The sequence below is a fragment of the Pseudophryne corroboree genome, chromosome 5 (genome assembly GCF_028390025.1).
Source record: "Pseudophryne corroboree isolate aPseCor3 chromosome 5, aPseCor3.hap2, whole genome shotgun sequence".
NCBI classification, from domain to species: Eukaryota; Metazoa; Chordata; class Amphibia; order Anura; family Myobatrachidae; genus Pseudophryne; species Pseudophryne corroboree.
In genome coordinates this window covers 304,304,020-304,323,758 of record NC_086448.1, presented here as the reverse complement: position 1 = coordinate 304,323,758, position 19,739 = coordinate 304,304,020, and the positions used below count along the sequence as shown (strand labels likewise).

General features: G+C 44.2%; 1 protein-coding gene across 4 annotated transcripts in view; it reads right to left on the bottom strand.

The window, feature by feature from the left end:
- Positions 1-1,216: 1,216 nt before the first annotated feature.
- The window catches only part of TPK1 (thiamin pyrophosphokinase 1), a 1,127,731-nt gene continuing 1,109,208 nt past the window's right edge, over positions 1,217-19,739 (bottom strand). For all 4 annotated transcript variants that reach the window (XM_063922440.1, XM_063922442.1, XM_063922446.1 and 1 more), the window contains one exon: positions 1,217-2,156. In XM_063922440.1, the coding sequence (XP_063778510.1) occupies positions 2,026-2,156 (131 nt within the window). In that variant the 3' untranslated portion in view covers positions 1,217-2,025. The remainder of the gene's footprint in view (positions 2,157-19,739) is intronic.

Here is a 19,739-nt window from a genome sequence, read left to right as displayed (position 1 = left end):
AAAAGCAGATTCTACGTTTACTAATTGCAGTGTTGAGGAAAAGCAGACACTAACTACATTAAAATATACATTTACATAATACATGAAGCGCACCACTCCTCCCATTTTTTTATATCTAGACTTTAGTAAGGCATTTGACACTGTCCCACATCGCAGACTGCTAAATAAACTTGAAAGTGTGGGGGTGGATTATAAAACAGTTAACTGGATAAGAACCTGGTTGCAGGATAGGAAACAGACAGTTGTAGTAAATGGAGTGCAATCTATGGAGGGAAATGTTACCAGTGGAGTACCCCAGGGATCTGTAGTTGGACCAGTTCTCTTTAATATCTTTGTTGGTGACATTGCAAATGGTATTGAAGATGATACAAAGATATGCAACAGGGTAGACACACAGGTGTAAAACAAATGATTGATGACCTAGCTAGGCTTGAGAAATGGTCAAGAACGTGGCAACTACAGTTTAATGCTAAAAATGAAAAATCATGCACTAGGGTCTCAAAAACCCAAAGGCTAATTATAGTATCAAGGGTACTATAATGGAAACTACTGAGGAGGAAAGGGATTTAGGAGTCACTATTTCAAGTGACTTAAAGGCAGGAAAGCAATGCGAAAGGCAAGTCAGATGCTTGGCTGTATAGGGAGAGGAATCAGTAGCAGCAGGGCCGTCTTATCAGCAGTGTAGGCCCCTGGGCACAGAAATGCACTGGGGCCCCTACCCATCCTCCAGTGGTAGGGGTGAGAGGTGCTTTCAGCAGCAGCTTTGATGTCCTGTGGGCGGTAGGGGGTGTGCTATCTTCTGCTCAGCATGTAGGACCTGGAGCAGTAATTTCTGTTAATTACTCCTTTACTACTCAGATGGTGGGAGATGGGACGGGAGGGAGAACACTAAACTGTAGAAGAAGGGTATTGGGCTGAATGAAGGGGCCATGGTACATGACTTCCAGGGCGGTAGGTGGTGGTTAATACGCAGGGGAGGGGTGGATAGTGGAGTGGGCTTAACACATAATTTTCCAGTGGGACGGCAGCTTGCTTGACTGCAGATATCTCAAGTTCCTGGGGCCTGGGGCCAATAAGTAAGGATCACTTTGTCACATGTAAAAGGTGCAATATGTTAGCATACAATTAACTAAATTATGTTTTCTAACATGTCTATTTCATTTTAATCATTATAGATACAGTATAAATAATTCAAACACATGCTGGTCCAAGCATCTTTAGGCACGTGTTCATGTTTACTATAATGCATACAAACAAACAATCCATTGCAAAGTGACAATGGAATGCGTAGTGTGTAACAAAACATATAAAGCAGGATGTAGGAAACAATGGCTAAGCATTATTCATTATACAGATTTAGCTGTGTGATAATGGTAATTCATAATGACATAGAAACCATTTCATTGAGACAGTATGAAAACCCCTAAAAGAGAAGATATATAAAAGTTTTTACAGTACAAGGAAATTAAATGTCGACTTTTACAACCATATCTGTATAATACACAAGTCATGTAAATATCTGTACAAATGGTAAATTCAGATTACTTTATCTGAACAATGAAATTATGACATCATAGCCCATTAGGAAAACACATATTAGACAGTATAAGGCATAATCCACCTGTACTATAGATTATTATAAGATTGGCAGTCACCTCATATTTCAGGTCACAAAACTCTTATGTGACTATTAATATACAGTATGTAATTAAAGATTGATATAATTGACATAGTGGGTGCATTAACCCTTATATAAAGAGAGAGGTTTACAGTATAAAGAAGTCTATTGAACTTTTTTTTTCATTCCTGAAACTTTTTCCTATGCAGTTTTGATTAGAAGAGACAAACTTAACATTTGAGCAGACTGACTGATATGGAATGTGTCAGATTAATAAAGTTTGCCTTGAAACAAGCTTTTCTATTCTTAAGATTACTTTAGTACATTGACCAATGCATTTGACATTTTTCAGCAAACGTGATATCCTTTGATGTGCTGCTAGTGAGACCTTATCTCTATATTTGTGTTCATTCATCAGTCTTTGTCTGGATGCCCATGGTCCATATTAGAGGACTGTCCGTTTCCACTGTCACAATTCCAGAGCCATCATAGGCGTTTGATGTGCTGACCAAAGTTCCAAACTTCAACACTCCAGCAGCTGAAAAGACATAATAAAGTTGTTAACTTTCAACTATCCCATACTTTAATAGAAACGTTTTCTTGCACTGAGAGATACAACATTTTACTTTACTTGAACCGGACAAGCTGATAGAACATTCCCAAATTATCAGCAGTGGACAAAATGTTCGGCAAGGAGCCATGTCTTCATGCTGTGTTATTGTATTGCTGTGTTCAAATGAACAAGATATTACAAGCTGCTCTGAAATGAGGCTTACTAAAAACATTACGCTAAAAAAGACATTTTGGAACAAATTTGTAGAAGTAAACCTCCCATAATTATAAAATAATGTTAAATAGTATATTTACTCTATAGTCTACATGTCATTCTTATTTCGACAATAAATAATACTTAATGATGGTAACATGGTTTGGGGGATCTACATACAGTGGGGTATATTTTCTAAAGTACAGAAGAATAGAATGGCGTGCGCTGTCAATAGACGCTGGTGTAGGGGGTAGTAGTCCCCAATACGTGGAAACACAGAAAAAGCAAAAAACACCTGCGCTCTGTTGCTGATAAAAGTGGTATATCCCTCTAATAGATTAAATAAAAATTAATTAATAATCCATAAGGACGGTAGGTTTAAGTTGAATTAATATATAATCAATTTAATTAGAATACTGTCTAAAAACATAAGATGTCTTTCACATATAATCACCTCAATAGATAAATTCATAGGTCAAAGAACATTCACCAATCCCCTTAGGAGAAATATATCATACCCCAGGCTAGGATTCCCTCCAGAATATAGTCCACGAATATAATTGCAAGTGAGTGGTAGAGTTCAATAGGTCCCTTTTAAGCACAAAGTGCAAGCTTTTCAATGCAGGTAGGGATGTCTCCAATATCACCGTAAGTGGTAATGTCCAAAGGAGAGAGTCCAATTGGTGCCGTCCAGGTAAAGTTTGAGAGAAAGTTCTCCAGTTCCAAAGAGGGGATATTTGTGAAATGTCCAGCAATATCGTCTCAACGCGTTTCGCTGGTGTTAACAGCCAGCTTCCTCAGGAGTGAAGCGAAACGCATTGAGACGATATTGCTGGACATTTCACAAATATCCCCTCTTTGGAACTGGAGAACTTTCTCTCAAACTTTACCCGGACGGCACCAATTGGACTCTCTCCTTTGGACATTACCACTTACGGTGAGATTGGAGACATCCCTACCTGCATGGAAAAGCTTGCACTTTGTGCTTAAAAGGGACCTATTGAACTCTACCACTTACTTGCAATTATATTCGTGGACTATATTCTGGAGGGAATCCTAGCCTGGGGTATGATATATTTCTCCTAAGGGGATTGGTGAATATTCTTTGACCTATGAATTTATCTATTGAGGTGATTTTATGTGAAAGACATCTTATATTTTCTAAAGTGCAGCTTTATAGAAGTGGAGCTGTTGCCCACAGCAACCAATGAGTTTCTAGTTATCTTCTAGAAGGTGCTTGATAAATGATAAGTAGAATGTGATTGGTTGCTATGGGAAACATCTCCACTTCTATAAACCCGCACCTTAGTAAATGTATGTTACTGCAATGGATGAAACTGAAACGTGGACAAAATGACTAATAGCAACATTATAAGCTGTAGATTTCTTATTGCAATGCTTAATGTATCTAGGAACATAATGGGGCAGATGTATTAACTTGAAGAAGGGATAAAGAAGTGATAAAGCAGTGATAAGCGCAAGGTGATAATGCACCAGCCAATTATTACAGATTTGAAAAATGACAGTTAGGAACTGATTGGCTGGTGCATTATCACCTTGTGCTTATCACTGCTTTATCACTTCCTTATCCCTTCTCCAGGCTTAATACATCTGCCCCTTTGTGTGCTACTGCTCATCTCTTTTCAGTATATAACTCTCCTCTAAAGAGAACAGAAACAATGGTGAAATTTACCATCAGACTCAAGCAGTACTCAGACATATGTCAATGTCTCAATTGCACCACTAAATTTAGATGAAGGTCAAATCCACCTTAAGCTGGGCACACACCTAAACAGTGGCGGAACTAGCGAGTGGTGGGCCCAGGTGCGACACAAAATGCTTTGCCCCCCCCCCCCCCCATCCCATCCAAGTCCACCCCCTCACCCCTGGAGAGAATCTGGTGAGGGGGACCTGCTCTGGGCCAGAGAAATGGATACCTAGCAACAGTGCCGTAACTAGACATTTTAGCACTGTATGCAAGAAACGGCATCGGAGCCCCACCCCTGCATGCAAAACAGGGGCAGTGCGCGCCGTAGGCGCGCGCAAAAATACATAGTGGCGTGGCTTCGTAGGGAAGGGGTGTTGCCACAAAATAATACCAATTCATCTTACGGTGCACAGTAGTCTCCATTATTCAAATTACGCCACACAGTAGCACCACTACACCAGGTAGAGACCCTTTTACACCTTACGGCGGACAGATTCCTCTTTTTACACATTACGGCAGACAGCGTCCCCTTTTTACACATTACGGCAGACAGCGTCCCCCTTTTTACACATTACGGCAGACAGCGTGCACTTTTTACACACAATGGCAGACAGCATCCCCTTTTTACACATAACGGCAGACAGCGTGCCCTTGTTACACATAGCGGCAGACAGCGTACACTTTTTACACATAACGGCAGACAGCGTCCCCCTTTTTACACATTACGGCAGACAGCGTCCCCTTTTTACACATTACGGCAGACAGCGTACACTTTTTACACATAACGGCAGACAGCGTCCCCTTTTTACACATTACGGCAGACAGCATGCCCTTGTTACACATTATGGCAGACAGCGTCCCCCTTTTTACACATTACGGCAGGCAGATTCCCCCTTTTTACACATTGCGGCAGGCAGATGCCCCATTTTTACACATAGCGGAAGGCAGATTTCCCATTTTTACACATTGCGGCAGGCAGATTCCCCATTTTTACACATTGCGGCAGGCAGATTCCCCATTTTTACACATTGCGGCAGGCAGATTCCCCATTTTCACACATTGCGGCAGGCAGATTCCCCATTTTCACACATTGCGGCAGGCAGATTCCCCATTTTCACACATTGCGGCAGGCAGATTCCCCATTTTCACACATTGCGGCAGGCAGATTCCCCATTTTTACACATAGCGGCAGGCAGATTCCCCATTTTTACACATTGCGGCAGGCAGATTCCCCCTTTTTACACATTGCGGCAGGCAGTCGAAAGAAAGAAAGAAAGAAAGAAAGAAAGAAAGAAAGAAAGAAAGAAAGAAAGAAAGAAGAATTATACTTACCCTCTCCGCTGGCTCAGGCTCCTCGGTGCAGCTTCTGGTCACGATTCCCGGGCAGGAGAGAAGGAGGAGGAGGGAGGTGGAGGAGGAAGCCGCAGCAGCGCTGTGTCATTGGTGGAGGCGCTGCTGCTGCTGCCCCTCTGCTTCACTATAGGCTGTTCTCGGAAGACAGCCCTTAGTGAAGCAGAGGGGCAGCAGCGCCTCCACCAGTATCAAAGCGCTGCTGCGGCTCCCTCCTCCACCTCCCTCCTCCTCCTTACCCCCGTGCCGCTGCGCTCCTCTCCGGGCGGCTGTGTGCTGCGGGCAGCGGTTACATGCTTTGGGCCCCTGGACAGAGGCGGGCCCCAGTGCAACGCACTGGTTGCACTGGCGGTAGTTCCGCCTCTGCACCTAAAGATTTATCTATCTAATTAGTCTGGTGGGAACAAACATGTAGTAATGTATGGAAGCAAATGACAGTCAACCATTTGTTCCCAAACGCTGGGGAAAAAACGAGTGTTTCAGATAAATGTGTTAAATCAATCAGATTTAACCAATTTATCGAAATGGCCATTATCTGTTTTCCATTGTTTGGGAGCAAATGCAGTGTGTGGGCCCCCTTGGACCCAGGGGCCAGTGTGCGCCACAGACATTGCACCCATTTTACCAGTGGAGGTATGTGTTCAGGTGTCTAAAAGGTAGACATTGGGCTTTAGCAGCATTATCAACATAAACTGTTACTAAGGGTTCTTCTGTTGCTCTTATTACAAACTAAAAAGCAATGATCTTCAGAGTGTGGGTGGGATGTATCAAGCCTTGCAGAGTGTAAATGTGTAGTAGTTGCCCAAAGCAACCAATAAGCTTTTAAGGGTAATTTCAAAGAAAATGCTAGATGAATGGCAGAAGTGGATTGGTTGGTTTGGGCAACTTCTAAATCTTATCTTTCTCCAAGGCTTGATGCATCTCCCCCTCTGTCATGTGAAGATTGATTTATCTAGATTATTTTTTAATTCTTCTAATCACATATATTTCTGTCCTACACCACTGAAATAGGCCAGCAATGCAATATTGAGAATAAGTTCGGCATATATGTTATTTGCCCAGTAGGAGGCACAGTTTACCTTCTTTTGCGAGTGATTTTACAGCTCACAAAAATAAATGCCTGAATACATTTGATATTACACACAGAAAGGAACTGACTTCTTAAAACAAGTCCCTGTCACTATACTGCACAGCTCCCTGTATATCCTCACAGCGAGCCTGATTCAGATGTGGTTGTTTTTGCTGCTGTGATTATATGCTAATATGGGCAGAAGCTAACTTGAGCATAGGGCTGTCTCATCATTGCCATTTGAAAGCATATAATTGCTGATACATCGGTACCATCATCAATAATCGGGTCATGTCGGAGAGTCTGAGTGCCTCTGTAGACGCGCAGGCTAAGCTGCTCTGCCGGGACGCAGACTGCTCGCCAGTAGCAAGTAAGATTGCAACGGCTAACTTATACACGGCCAGAAAACGCAGTCTGAACAGCCATGACATGCCTGCATTTGGCCAACCACTCCCCATTACCAACCCCAAACTCTGTCTTCCTGTCACACACTACGCTAATCTCTCGTGTGACCGTAATCACGATTCACTGGCTGCACATGCGCACTGAGGCTCAGACACACGCACAGTAAGAACATAACGGCTGATTTGAGTACAATAGCAGCATTGCGACTGCATCTGAATGAGGCCCAGTGACCTCAATGATTGCTCAGTCTGATCCAACAGTGATCGAGAGGAACATGCTTTAATAAATTCCTGACTTATTTATGTAATGACACTCCTCTGTCCCTACAGTATTTATTCAGTCATTTCACAGCCTATGTACAAGGAAACAACAACCCATCAGTCTGACTTGGTGCTTTGGATTTTGGAGAATAATACAAACAGTACCCAGAGAAATATTACATGTAAATAAAATAACAGTTTTAGTACCAGCACAGTGCACTGATCAGAATAAGCATTTGGGGACATTTCCTGTTGAGTATTTTTGTCCCTGTAAAGATTGTGAAAAAAGAATTAGCCTGCACTTTATACAGAAAAGCCCTTCGAACAGTCTATGCATTTTTTTTAAATAGGTAAATACATTTCTGTGCACATTTAGACCAAATATAAATAGCACTATATATAATGTACACACATGTGCAGCTTTAGTGTCATTCATTTGCACTACAGAAAAACACATTTATCTGCACACAAAATCCGATTTAATAAAAATATACAACCCAGCAACGGGGAACGACGGACCACAGCAACAGGGATTACCGGGCAGTGACAGGATGGTGCGAAAATTCCGAATGCACCGGCGATTGCAAGCAGATTGACAGGAAGAGGGCGTTTGTGGGTGGCAACTGACTGTTTTCAAGGAGTTTACGGAAAAATGCAGGAGGGACCAGGCGTTTGGAGGGAGGGTTACTGACGTCAGCTCCAGCCCCGATCATCATCGCACTGGAAGAGTAAGTCCTGGGCTGCGCAGAGACTGCACAAAAATAGGATTTCAATTACCTACCGTTAAATCCTTTTCTCGTAGTCCGTAGAGGATACTGGGGTTCCATTTAGTACCATGGTGTATAGACGGGTCCACTAGGAGCCATGGGCACTTTAAGAATTTGATAGTGTGGGCTGGCTCCTCCCTCTATACCCCTCCTACCAGACTCAGTCTAGGAAACTGTGCCCGAGGAGACGGACATACTTTGAGAGAAGGATAGATAAGGATAGTGGTGAGATTCCGAACCAGCACACACAACAAGAGGAAAGCCAAGCTAACCAAACTTGAAACAGGAACAGCAACGGCTGAACCAACATTACTTAACCAAGTAACAGTGCAGGAAAAACGAAGCACCGGGCAAGCGCCCAGTATCCTCTACGGACTACGAGAAAAGGATTTACCGGTAGGTAATTAAAATCCTATTTTCTCTTACGTCCTAGAGGATACTGGGGTTCCATTTAGTACCATGGGGATGTACCAAAGCTCCCAAACCGGTTGGGAGAGTGCTGAGGTCCTGCAGAACTGATTGACCAGCCGCCCAGGAAGAACCCACTGACCTAGTAGAGTGGGCCTGTACAGATTTTAGACATGGCAAACCTGCCGTGGAATAAGCATGCTGGATAGTAAGTCTGATCCAGCGTGCAATTGTCTTTAAAGCAGGATACCCAATTTTATTGGGATCATAAAGAACAAACGGCAAGTCCGATTTTCTGTGACGAGCTGTTCGCTTTACATACACCTTCAAAGCCCTCACAACATCCAAAGACTTTGAAGTAGCAGAGGTGTCGGTGACAACCGGAACCACAATAGGTTGGTTGATGTGAAATGCAGACACCACTTTAGGAATAAATTGCTGATGGGTTCTGAGTTCAGCTATATCCACGTGACTTTCTCAAAGTTATACTTGACTCTTGTGAAACTGGTAAGCCTGATTTGAAGAATCTGTGAGGTGGGAGATCTTGGAACTCCAGTCTGTAACCCTGGGAAATATCTAGTTCATCTCCAAACAAGGACTCTCCTGTGAATGGTAGGCCTTCCACGCCTTTCCTGGAGTCCGCGTCAGCAGTCCACTGGCGTAGCCACAAGCCTCTGCGTGTCGACACTGCCACAGCGGTGATGCGTGCGTTAAGCAAGCCTATCTCTTTTATGGCCTACACCATGAAGTTTGCAGAGTCCTGTATATGCTGCAGGAGTAAAACAACATACCCCCTAGGCAAGGAATCTAACCCCTCAATTAGGTTACCTAACCATTTAGCAATGGCTTTTGTGATCCACACACATGAAATAGTGGGTCTTTGGGCCACCCCAGCAGCTGTGTATAATGATTTGAGTGCAGTCTCAATTTTACGATCAGCCGTGTCTTTTAGCGCGGCTGCACCAGGGACAGGCAATACAATCTTTCGTGACAGCCTAGAGACTGATGTGTTCACTATGGGCGGATTTTCCCATTTTTTTCCTATCTTCCAATGGAAAAGGAAAAGATGAGAGCAACCTTTTAGGGATTTGAAATTTCTTATCAGGATTAACCCATGGTTCTTCAAACAGGGTATTCAATTCATTTGATGCAGGAAAAGTGACTGAGGACTTCTTTTTTACATTAAAATCAGGAATATGCAGAACATCTCTCATAGCCTCTATAAGAGCTTCTATTTCCTGTGACAGAGCTGCATCCCCCCCTCTGAGTCCCCCTCCCCCTCCTACATGTCTGACCTGTCAACATGAGAATCAGGCAGCAGGATATGGTCCGCTTTTGCAGACAAATGGGAGGGGATTGAGACACTGTTTTGGGGACTGAGTCTCTGTTCATAAACTCATCCACAGTCTGTTTTAAGTATTGCATCTCTTTCTCATTGCAGGACAATTTTGTAGAAGGAGTGGAGATCCTTTCTTTAAGAGAATTAACCCACTCCGGTTCAGCCCCGCTATTCTGGGAAGGTGCACTGCCCTGAGTACCCAGTAGTGAGCTCCCTGGTGAGGAAATACACTCCACTGTACATGAAACACACTCTTTGCCTGACATAATGTAAATGTGACAGCACACACACACACACACACACACACACACACACACACACACACACACACGAAAAGGTTGAGCACAATTAACCCACAGAGTTATTTGGAGCCAGCCACCACGGCGCCCTTATCGCTAATGCCAAGATTAGCTGGGTCGCAGACACCCTGATAGGGGACTTAGTACACCAATAGATGCTCCCCCCCTTGCTATGACCTCCTGGTACTACCAAGGTAATTTGGAGTCACACCGGAGAAGCTGCGCATCCCTGTCAGTCAGCGTCTGTGTCCACTGCAGAGGAAAAATGGCACTGGTGAGCTGCTGGATCCTCTCATAGTGAAGCCCCGCCCCTTCAATGAGCGCAGTCTTCCCGCTTTTTTTATACTGGCTGAGGTAATTTTTGTGCTTAAAATGGAGCAGAACCATTTTTAGGCTGTGTTTGCAAGTCTGGGTACTGAGTACAGTGTACAGAGATGCAGTTGTGTACTATGTCCGGAGACGCATTCCGTCCCGTTGATAAGCCATGCGTCTCCGTACCCTTGTGCCGCCATAATTTCTGGTGCCCCGCTAACCGGGATGCCGGCTCAGTACTCACCACTCTTAATTCTTCTGGCTCTGTTAGGGGTGGCTGCGTGCTGCGGGAATGTACGCTCGCCATGATGGAGCTTGCGAATAGTTCCCTCAGGAGCTCAGTGTCCTGTCAGCGGGGAACGGGACCAGTGTCAGACTGGGGCATGTAGGGCCCACAGGGGAAATGCAGTGGTAGGGGCCCATGTTTAGGGGTGTGGCCAGTCTGCTGAGGGGGCGTGGCCTGTCAACTCATTGGTTTGACTAACCATTAGAGAGTGCAACGTCTGGGTCCCTCCATAAATATATACAGTAAATTCAGCTGCTGCATGCATGACAATTGTCGAAGTCGAAAAATATTGCAGCACACACATCACGTAAAAACTACACACAGATGGCCTCCGTGCGCGTACTTGTTCTGCCATGCGTGCACATATTCGCAATTTGCGTATGGTCGCTCCCGCGGTCCTGCGTGTTAGCGCGTGGTATGAGTAATTACGGTAGTATTTGTAAACGCATGGAAAACCCATAAAAACACATTACATATTTAATCCAAATAGTGCACAATGTACACATAGTCTCCCTGCACCACACCAACGAGTTACACTTGTTTAAATGGTATAAGAACAAAGGGATTCACCTTTAAAGGATAGGAGGGGACAGAACTAGGTTATAAGGTGGTGTTTGGTATCCAGCTGTAGGGTATTTTAAGAGCAATATTCCGGTGTTAGTTTGCAGAAGATCGCACGCTCCTGAGAATAGTATGCGCAGGAGCAGAATATAAATATTAACTGTATTTACTGTACACTTGATATGCGGCGTGAACCCAGAGGATAACATCTGCAACTGCACCTGGACCAGACATCGCCCACCTATTCAAACTGACCTATGACCTCTCCTGTACTGTAAATGACCATCCCTGTGTCCAATGGACAAAGAGATTACAGTTTCCATTGTGTTAGGTTTTGGACAAATGTATAAATAGCCAGCTGCAGGCCAGGTCACTCTCACAATCTCTGAAGGTCATCTACCTTGATGACAGAGGACCGGACCGGGAAGCGCAGGCGAAACCAAACGTATGTACCATTGACTGTAGCCATTTTCTTATTGTATTGTATTGTTATTATTGTAACTCCCTGCTAGTAAAGAACTGTTGGTGGGTCAGAGCCCAACATAGTCTTTGAAATACAAATTGGTGTCGTGTCTCTCTTTCCCTGCTAGTATTATGTAAGTGTAATCTAGTCACACGTGTAGCTGCAAAGTGCTCACGGGGTGTCTTTGTGTGTGTACGCACTGCGTGTACTTTGTACGACCATCGCGGCGTTTGTACGCAAAGTGCGTACACGGTACGGGGCTTTTGTACGCTAACTGAGTAAAAAGTACGTAGGCTAAGGTTTGATTACAGCGGCCGCAGCGGCTCCATTTTAAAGTGTATTGAATGTAATTTTAAAGTGTTGCTTTTAGTCCTGTATGTAAATCAACGTTTACACAATGTACCAGATTAATAACAGCAATGCACTGTAGAAAATACGCCATAGTCCAGTAACATATGTATAATGTATAATTCCAGTGCACAGTCTAGAACCTGATCCTTAGCGTAGGAGGTGGGCCCCCCAGGCAGTGGGGCCCATCGGTGGTTTCCCCTGTACCCCTGTGGGCCAGTCCAAGCCTGAACGGGACCATTAAACCTTCAAGAGGTTGGGACGTTCCCCCTCCTAAGTCCCACGAAGCAGGCAGGCTGGTGCCAACCAGCCCTGCCTGAAAATAACAAACATATAAAATAAATGCAGAAAACCTTTCAGGAGCTTCCTTCAGCGTGACCGGCTCCTCCGGGCACATTTTTATAAACCGAGTTTGGTAGGAGGGGCATAGAGGGAGGAGCCAGCCCACACTATAAAATTCTTAAAGTGCCAATGGCTCCTAGTGGACCAGTCTATACCCCATGGTACTGTATGGAACCCCAGTATCCTCTATGACGTAAGAGAAATTAGTTTGTGCAGCTCTGCTACACATCTGAACGCACACTTGCACAGCAAATTCCCCTTCCCGCTGTAGGCGGCGACTACCTGATCACAGGGATGCAAAAAACCCTAGTGATCAGGTCTGAATTATACCCAATATTCCCCAAATCCTTTAATTAAGACTAAACAAAGTAGTATTATATGTGAAAGATAAAAATTTAAAATTAATGAAGAACCGGAACTAAAGTGTCAGTAGGCAGGGAAACTGGAGAGGGGGGGTCTACAAAGTTCCGGGGCCCATGCCAAAGAGGCAAAGTCACATCTCCCGAAAATGGCACACAATCCACAGAGGGACCGCAAAATTCCAGAGCCCATAGCCCTGTATGCATGTTTACAACCTCTGTACCGGGGCCAAAAGTCTTTCATGGAAATTCTTAGAATGGACTTGGATAAAGTAATATCTTCAGTCTTTCGCAACAAGTACATTTGCACCAATATACAGTAATGAATCACAGAAAGTTATAATGATGCATTGCTGTGATGTTTTATTCTGATTTCAAATGCATGATCTGTAGCCTTACTTTCAGTTTCAACCATATGTTTTTCTAGCTCTAAAATATACTAAGTATGAAAAGTGTTAAATACACAACATGTTTCTTAACCTCTGGGGTTACACGTACTGTACATACTTTGTTACTGTACAAGGTATGTTTGTGCAGAAAGTACCGTTTGTGCTTTTAGTAAATTCATACCTCACAATTTTAATTATTGCAGATTCTAGACCCCTCTGTGCAGCGAAGCTCCACCCGGCCAAAAACGGGGCGTGTCCTCTGGAAAAAGGGACATTGGTTCACAGGAATGCTGCGACCGCCTGCCACACCTCCCATTTATGTCACTGAGGGAGCATGCCCTGCGCTCTATGAGCTGCTGACATGCCTCCAGTCCCTCTGTCTCCTGTGAATAGACGCTGTGCAAATGTGCACAGCATCTATTCACTGCTGCTCTACAGCCGTGAGTGACAGGAGCCTCCCAACTGCCCCCCCTCCCTCCGCAGGACACTATGGCCCCCAGCGAGACAGTCGACAGTCCCAAAAAATTGGGACAGTTGGGAGGTATGGTAAATTACCTTTGCTCTTACATATTTGGGGTGGCCCCTTAGATGCTGTGCAGCCATACAAACTAGCAACCCGAGTAGCTGTTAGTTTTAAAGCACCAATTTGCTTTAAGGCAAAACAAACTAGTCAGTGTGGGGGTTATTCAGAGATGGACACAGATCCTGCAGCAAGATCTGCATTGATCTATTCACATGCTAAGGGCATGCCCAGCACAAAGCAAGGCTACCCAGTGATGCGTCTGCAATTACATAGATCAGAGATTGGCCTCTGCCTGCGTATAAAATCACGCAGCCCCCCCTCCCACCAAAATGGTCCGGACACTCCTGCGTAGTTCGGATAGCGCCCACAAAACGCCACAACGACGCCCACCCCTGACGGCCACCACTGTCAATCACCATGCGGCCGCATGGTGAAAGGTCACGCACGCACACTATGGCCAGTGCGAATGCGCAGATGCTTACAGGTCTGAATAGATCCCTGTGTGTGCAAATACTGTAGTTGGAATTGAATGATCAGTGAACTACCTAAGATCAAAAGAGGGACAGATATATATATATTTAAGAAATGGTAAACAAGTGTTTGGAGAGCTTATAATAAATTGAACTTCACAAATGTACAAAAATCTGTGCGCATCATCATAACTAGATACACTAGAGGCAATTATGCTAACCACTATGCCACCATGTTGCCAATAATGACCCATGTAAAGGTGTAATTATTATTGTTGTGATGTTTACTTCTGATTTCAAATGCATGATTTGTAGACTTCCTTCCAACAACCATCTGTTTTTTAGCATTAAAAAAATACTAATTATGAAAAGTGTTAAATACACAACATGATTCTTAACCTCTGGCATTCAACATCCACAATGTATAAAACCACATCCTTGGGCCTCATTAAAAGCCTTGCAAACTTAAATAATGTTTTAAATATGCGGATTCAGCACAGAGGAGTCCTAACAATTTCGATAAATCCATCTTGTGGCCTAATTTATAATCTTGAGATCTGCTTAGTCAGCAAGAGCAATCTATGAAGATGTTTTGTCAAATATTAGCCAGGTGCAAGCTGTGTACTGCAAAACTGCAGAGCAAAGCTACATTAAACGTTATGCTGGCTGAAAATGGTTAACGGAGAAAGAAAGAATTTGCCAGTAACAATCTATATAGGTCCAGTCTACCCTTTGTGTGGGTGCATTGTTTTTTACTTATTTTTATGGTGATGTAGGAGTTTTCTGTACTTTCTCTGACTTTTTTAAAAATTTCTTAACAATATGCGACAGATGTACTAAGCCTGGAGAAGTGATAGAGCAGTGATAAGTGGAAGGTGATAACGCATCAGCCAATCATTACGGGTTTGAAAAATGCCAGTTTGGAGCTGATTGGCTGGTGCATTATCATCTTCCACTTAACACTTCTGCAGGCTTAACAGTAATACATCTGCCCCTCAATGTGTTTGTCCCATGCATCCTTTAATTATTTTACTGTAAGAGTTCCCACCCCAATCTCACAGATCTATTACCCTTTGGGGTCTATTTACCAAGCCTTGGATGCAGATCAATCACCTCCTAACTGTCATTTTTCAAACCCAGCCTGTGACATAGCAGTTAGGAGGTGATTGGCTGGTACTTTATCTCCATCCAAGGCTTAGTAAATAAAAAAAAATCACCCATATTGCCTTCCAGTCTCATATATTTATACCAAAGTACCGACAAATCAGCTCATGTCATTTTTCAAACATGGCAGTTCGGTAGCTGATTGGCTGGTACTTCATCACTTTTTAAGGGTTAATACATTTAGGCCAGTATTCCTATGTAATGCTGCCCAATCTCTGGCACGCAATCCATGAGAATGAGCATGTCACAGACCCACTGTCTAGGACAGCCAGGAGTGGAGGCAAGGAGTCATGAGATGAGCTACCAACATGGAACTCTGATAGCAGAGATGGCATTCTGTAGTAATGTCCACTAATAATTAGCCAATTGTTGTCCGGGTTTCACTGTGTTGTACACATTTGCAAAGTAGAATGTACTGTGAAATAGACGGAACGATAGAGTGCATAGAGGATGAGAGGGATCTGGATGGAAGATGACTGGGGGGTAAATGTACAGTATTATACACGTACATATTGTGTGGCACACAGTGCTATTTTGGGGCGGAACGCTGTTTCTGAAGGTCTTTTCTAAAATGACGTCATCAGGAACGGGGTACCAGGACATCTGCAACCTGCCCTCACTGCTGCTTCCTGTTTCTGAAGGGAGGAGTGTGCAGCACGCGTCTCTCCTGACCCTCACTCTGTCCCCATCTTCGGTGGCCATGTCGGAGTTAGGCAGCCCTTATGCACTGTGCAGTTGCGGGAACCAGGAGGCCGCCAGGTTGCATGGTGAAGAGCGCGGTATGCAGAAGGCCGCCAGGGTGCTCAATGTGTGGGAGCCCCCAGTGTGCACAGTGTGTGGGATGCAAGAAGTGTCCAGTGTGCACAGTGCAGTATGTGGGACACAGGGGAACACTAACAGGATGTACAGTGTGTACAGTCAGAGTGTGGGATGCAGAGAGCTGCCAGTGTGCACTGTATGGAACACAGGAGGTCACATGTTTCCTAGCCCTGGAATGCACAGAGCAGAAGTCAGGTATAACGTGTTATTACATTGTACAATAGGGTTTACAGCACTGTGTTGTGCTTTCCTCCCCTTCCCTCCCCTCAGAAACTGGAATCGGCGTCAGCAGGAGCAGCAGAGGTGAGTACTATACTGGGGGGCATTGTGTATCTGGTACTACTTGGGGCATTGTGTAACTGGCACTGCTTGGGGCATTGTGTATCGGGCACTGCTGGGGGTATTATGTGTATCTGGCACTACGGGGAGCATTATGTGTATCTGGCACTACTTGGGGCAGTATGTGTACATATGGCACTACTGGGGTCAGTAGGTGTATATGTGGCACTACTCTGTGCCATATATTTATGCACCAATTTATGCCCCACACCATTGGTAGCTCCATCCACATCACCACCCACCTCTGCACAGTCCACTTTCCTACAAAAATAGCACTGGTGGAATATGTGTAAGGGGCACTACTGTGTGGCATAATGTGTAAGTAGCACTACTACTGTATGGCATAGTGTGTAAGGGCCAGGGTACTACTACTGTGTGGCATAATGTGTAAGAAGCACTGCTATGTGGCATAATGTGTAAGGGGCAATACTGTGTGGCATAATGTGTAAGGGTCACTACTGTGTGGCATAATGTGTATAAGGGGTACTTCTCTGTGGTGTAATGTGAACAAGGTACTTTGTGGTGTAATGTGAACAAGGGGACTACTGTGTGGTGGTGTAATGTGAACAAGGGGACTACTGTATGGTGTAAAGTGAATAACAGACACTACTGTGCAACATATGAATTAGAGCCACTAATATGCTGTGTAATATGGTGGTGGTGGTTCTGGGGAATGGGGGGGAAGGGGGGCACCAGTCCCTTACTTTGCCAGTGGCGCTCGGACCCCTAGGTACACCCTATTTGTTGGAACAGCCAGTACCATTGACCATTCATAGATTGACCAGCATATTGGTATGCTATCTTGTAGATAGCAACGCCAATATAGACAGCACAGATCTCCTCCTTCATACATGGGGGAGAAGCGGTATCAGCTGATACTGCCTCTTCCCCATAGCGACCCACCTGGGAACTGTATGGGGAGAATAAGGGGAGTGTGTGTTTAGGGCAACAATCAGTATGTATAAGTATCCATTTTTAGAGGAGTAAAATATTTGCAAGTATGTACACTACACTAGGTTTTCTGGTATAATACATGTGATCACATGCATACCTAGCAGCTTATAGTATAGGAAACACATTGCTGGATAACAGATGGGCCCATAGAGTTTTTACAGCACCTTCACAGGGAAACATAATGAAAAACATTGGGAACCCTTGGTTTAGGATTGTTGCAAAGTACAAAACACACCTGGGCTTGTTTCATACATACTTTAATTACATCTAAAGCAAAAATATTACATAAAAAGAACATACAAACTACACACATATAAGTCGCTATACTTGCAAATACGCGCAGCGAGCACAGCAATATATGGTAACACACGCATTTACACGGACATGCCAGAGATGGATTCGACACTTATTTCATGCAGTACATAATTGTGGTGGTATCAAGCGCCAGACATCATGATGATTTAGAATTGTATATGATGGAGTGGTGTCATGTATGTGTATTATTTGAATGAAACAAGATAGACCAGTCATGTTTACTATTGAAGCAACCAGATTGATGTGTAGATTCATTTGATGCTTGTTGTGAAGTTGTGGGACATTGCAGCGGATAATTATGATTAAATGTATGTAAGCTAAAATCACTTTTATTAGAACAATAGATATTCCAAACAGGTAGTGGACAGGAAGCTAAGGCCAGCCCCTTTGGACGTCCCCAAGGCTGAACATGTTCAGCATATACAAAGAGATTAGTGACTCATCATGAATGAGTGAGTCCCCTCCCCCAGAAACTAGATAACACATTGCTGACCACACAGTAGGGCAGTTGCTTTTTTGGTACCAGAGGATGAAGGTGTTGCTGGCAGACCAGTTCCTGCATTTATTTACAGAGAGCGAGAGAGTGATATGGAAAGACGAATTTATATAACTTAAGGATAATGGTATTGTATGCTGGCCTGTAACTGTATGTAACTGTGACTGTAACTGTATGTTTTAACTGCTTACTGTGTGAGTTGTAACCATGTAACTATAGGTATACTGTACTTTGTAATATATCGAATCCATATCCTTTTAATAAAAAATATATACATCAATGAGTTTTGGAACTCAGATAATGTGTGGGTGTATTGTTTTCTCTTATGGGATGCAATGTTTTGCGATATATAGCGCACATTCATGGGATATGGTAATAAGAGGTGCAGGCGTTTACAATATATATTAGAGCGGGCATTTTAAATATGTGTGAGAAAGCAATTTGGCATTCACAAAATAAAATATGATCTAATACATATATATGGTTACATCTGGTATATCCTGATGTCATGAGCGAGACCAATACTGTATAACAGCAACCATTTTCTCCCATTTCCAGACCAGTCTCCAGACTGTTAGGGGGTAATTTAGACCTGATCATTAGGGTGCATTTTTTGCATCCCTGCGAACAGATAGTCACCGCCTACAGGGGGAGGGGGAAATCGCTGTGCAGGGGTGCGATCGCATGTGCAGAGAGCTGCACAAATAAAAGTTTGTGCAGTCTCTGCACAGCCCAGGACTTACTCACCCGCTGCGATGATCGGGGCAGGAGCTGACGTCAGAAACCCTCCCTCCATACGCCTGGATCATCTTGCGTATTTCCGGACACTCCTCTAAAACAATCAGTTGACACCTACAGATGGCCTCTTCCTGGAAGGAGAATATCCCGAACTGTTGCGAATTAAGCGCAATTGAGGTTACTCGCGGTCAGCCGCTGACCGCGAGTAACCTCACCGCTGACCGCAAAGTTCCCACCATTGAAGATAATGCAGCGGCTGTGCGATGTGCCATCTGACAGCTCAGAAGCGCACAGGCAATCAGGAGAGTGCCACGACGTGGCGCTCCATGATTGGCTGAAGGGACCCTCTGTGACAGGAGTCACGGGAAGTCTCGGCAGTCAGGGAAAGGGGTCCCATGTGTAAACATCGGGCCCCTTTCAGTGCGTGGATCAGGTAATGCGGTTTGTTTTTTTGCCAAGTACGTGGATTACAAAACAGAAGAGGACCGATCTACACTGGATTTTGGTCAGTATAATTTTATTTTCAGGTACACCGTGGATTCTACTTGGAGAAGTGGACCGAACCTCGTGTCAACATAGGTAAGTATGTGGGTATCGGCATGTATGTAATAAAGTTGTACTTTCACGGTGTGCGTGTACTGTTTTTATTTGGGTATTTTTTTGTAGTAGAACTACAGGTACCAGCGGGCCCGTTTCCCCCCCGCATGCTGGTACTTGTGGTTCTCCAAGTACCAGCTTGCGGGGGAGGCTTGCTGGGACTTGTAGTTCTGCTACAAAAAACAATATTCTTTCTTTGTGTCACTTGGCTATCAGCCTCCCATCCGCAGCCCATGGATGGGGGGGGGGGGACAGCCTCGGGCTTCACCCCTGGC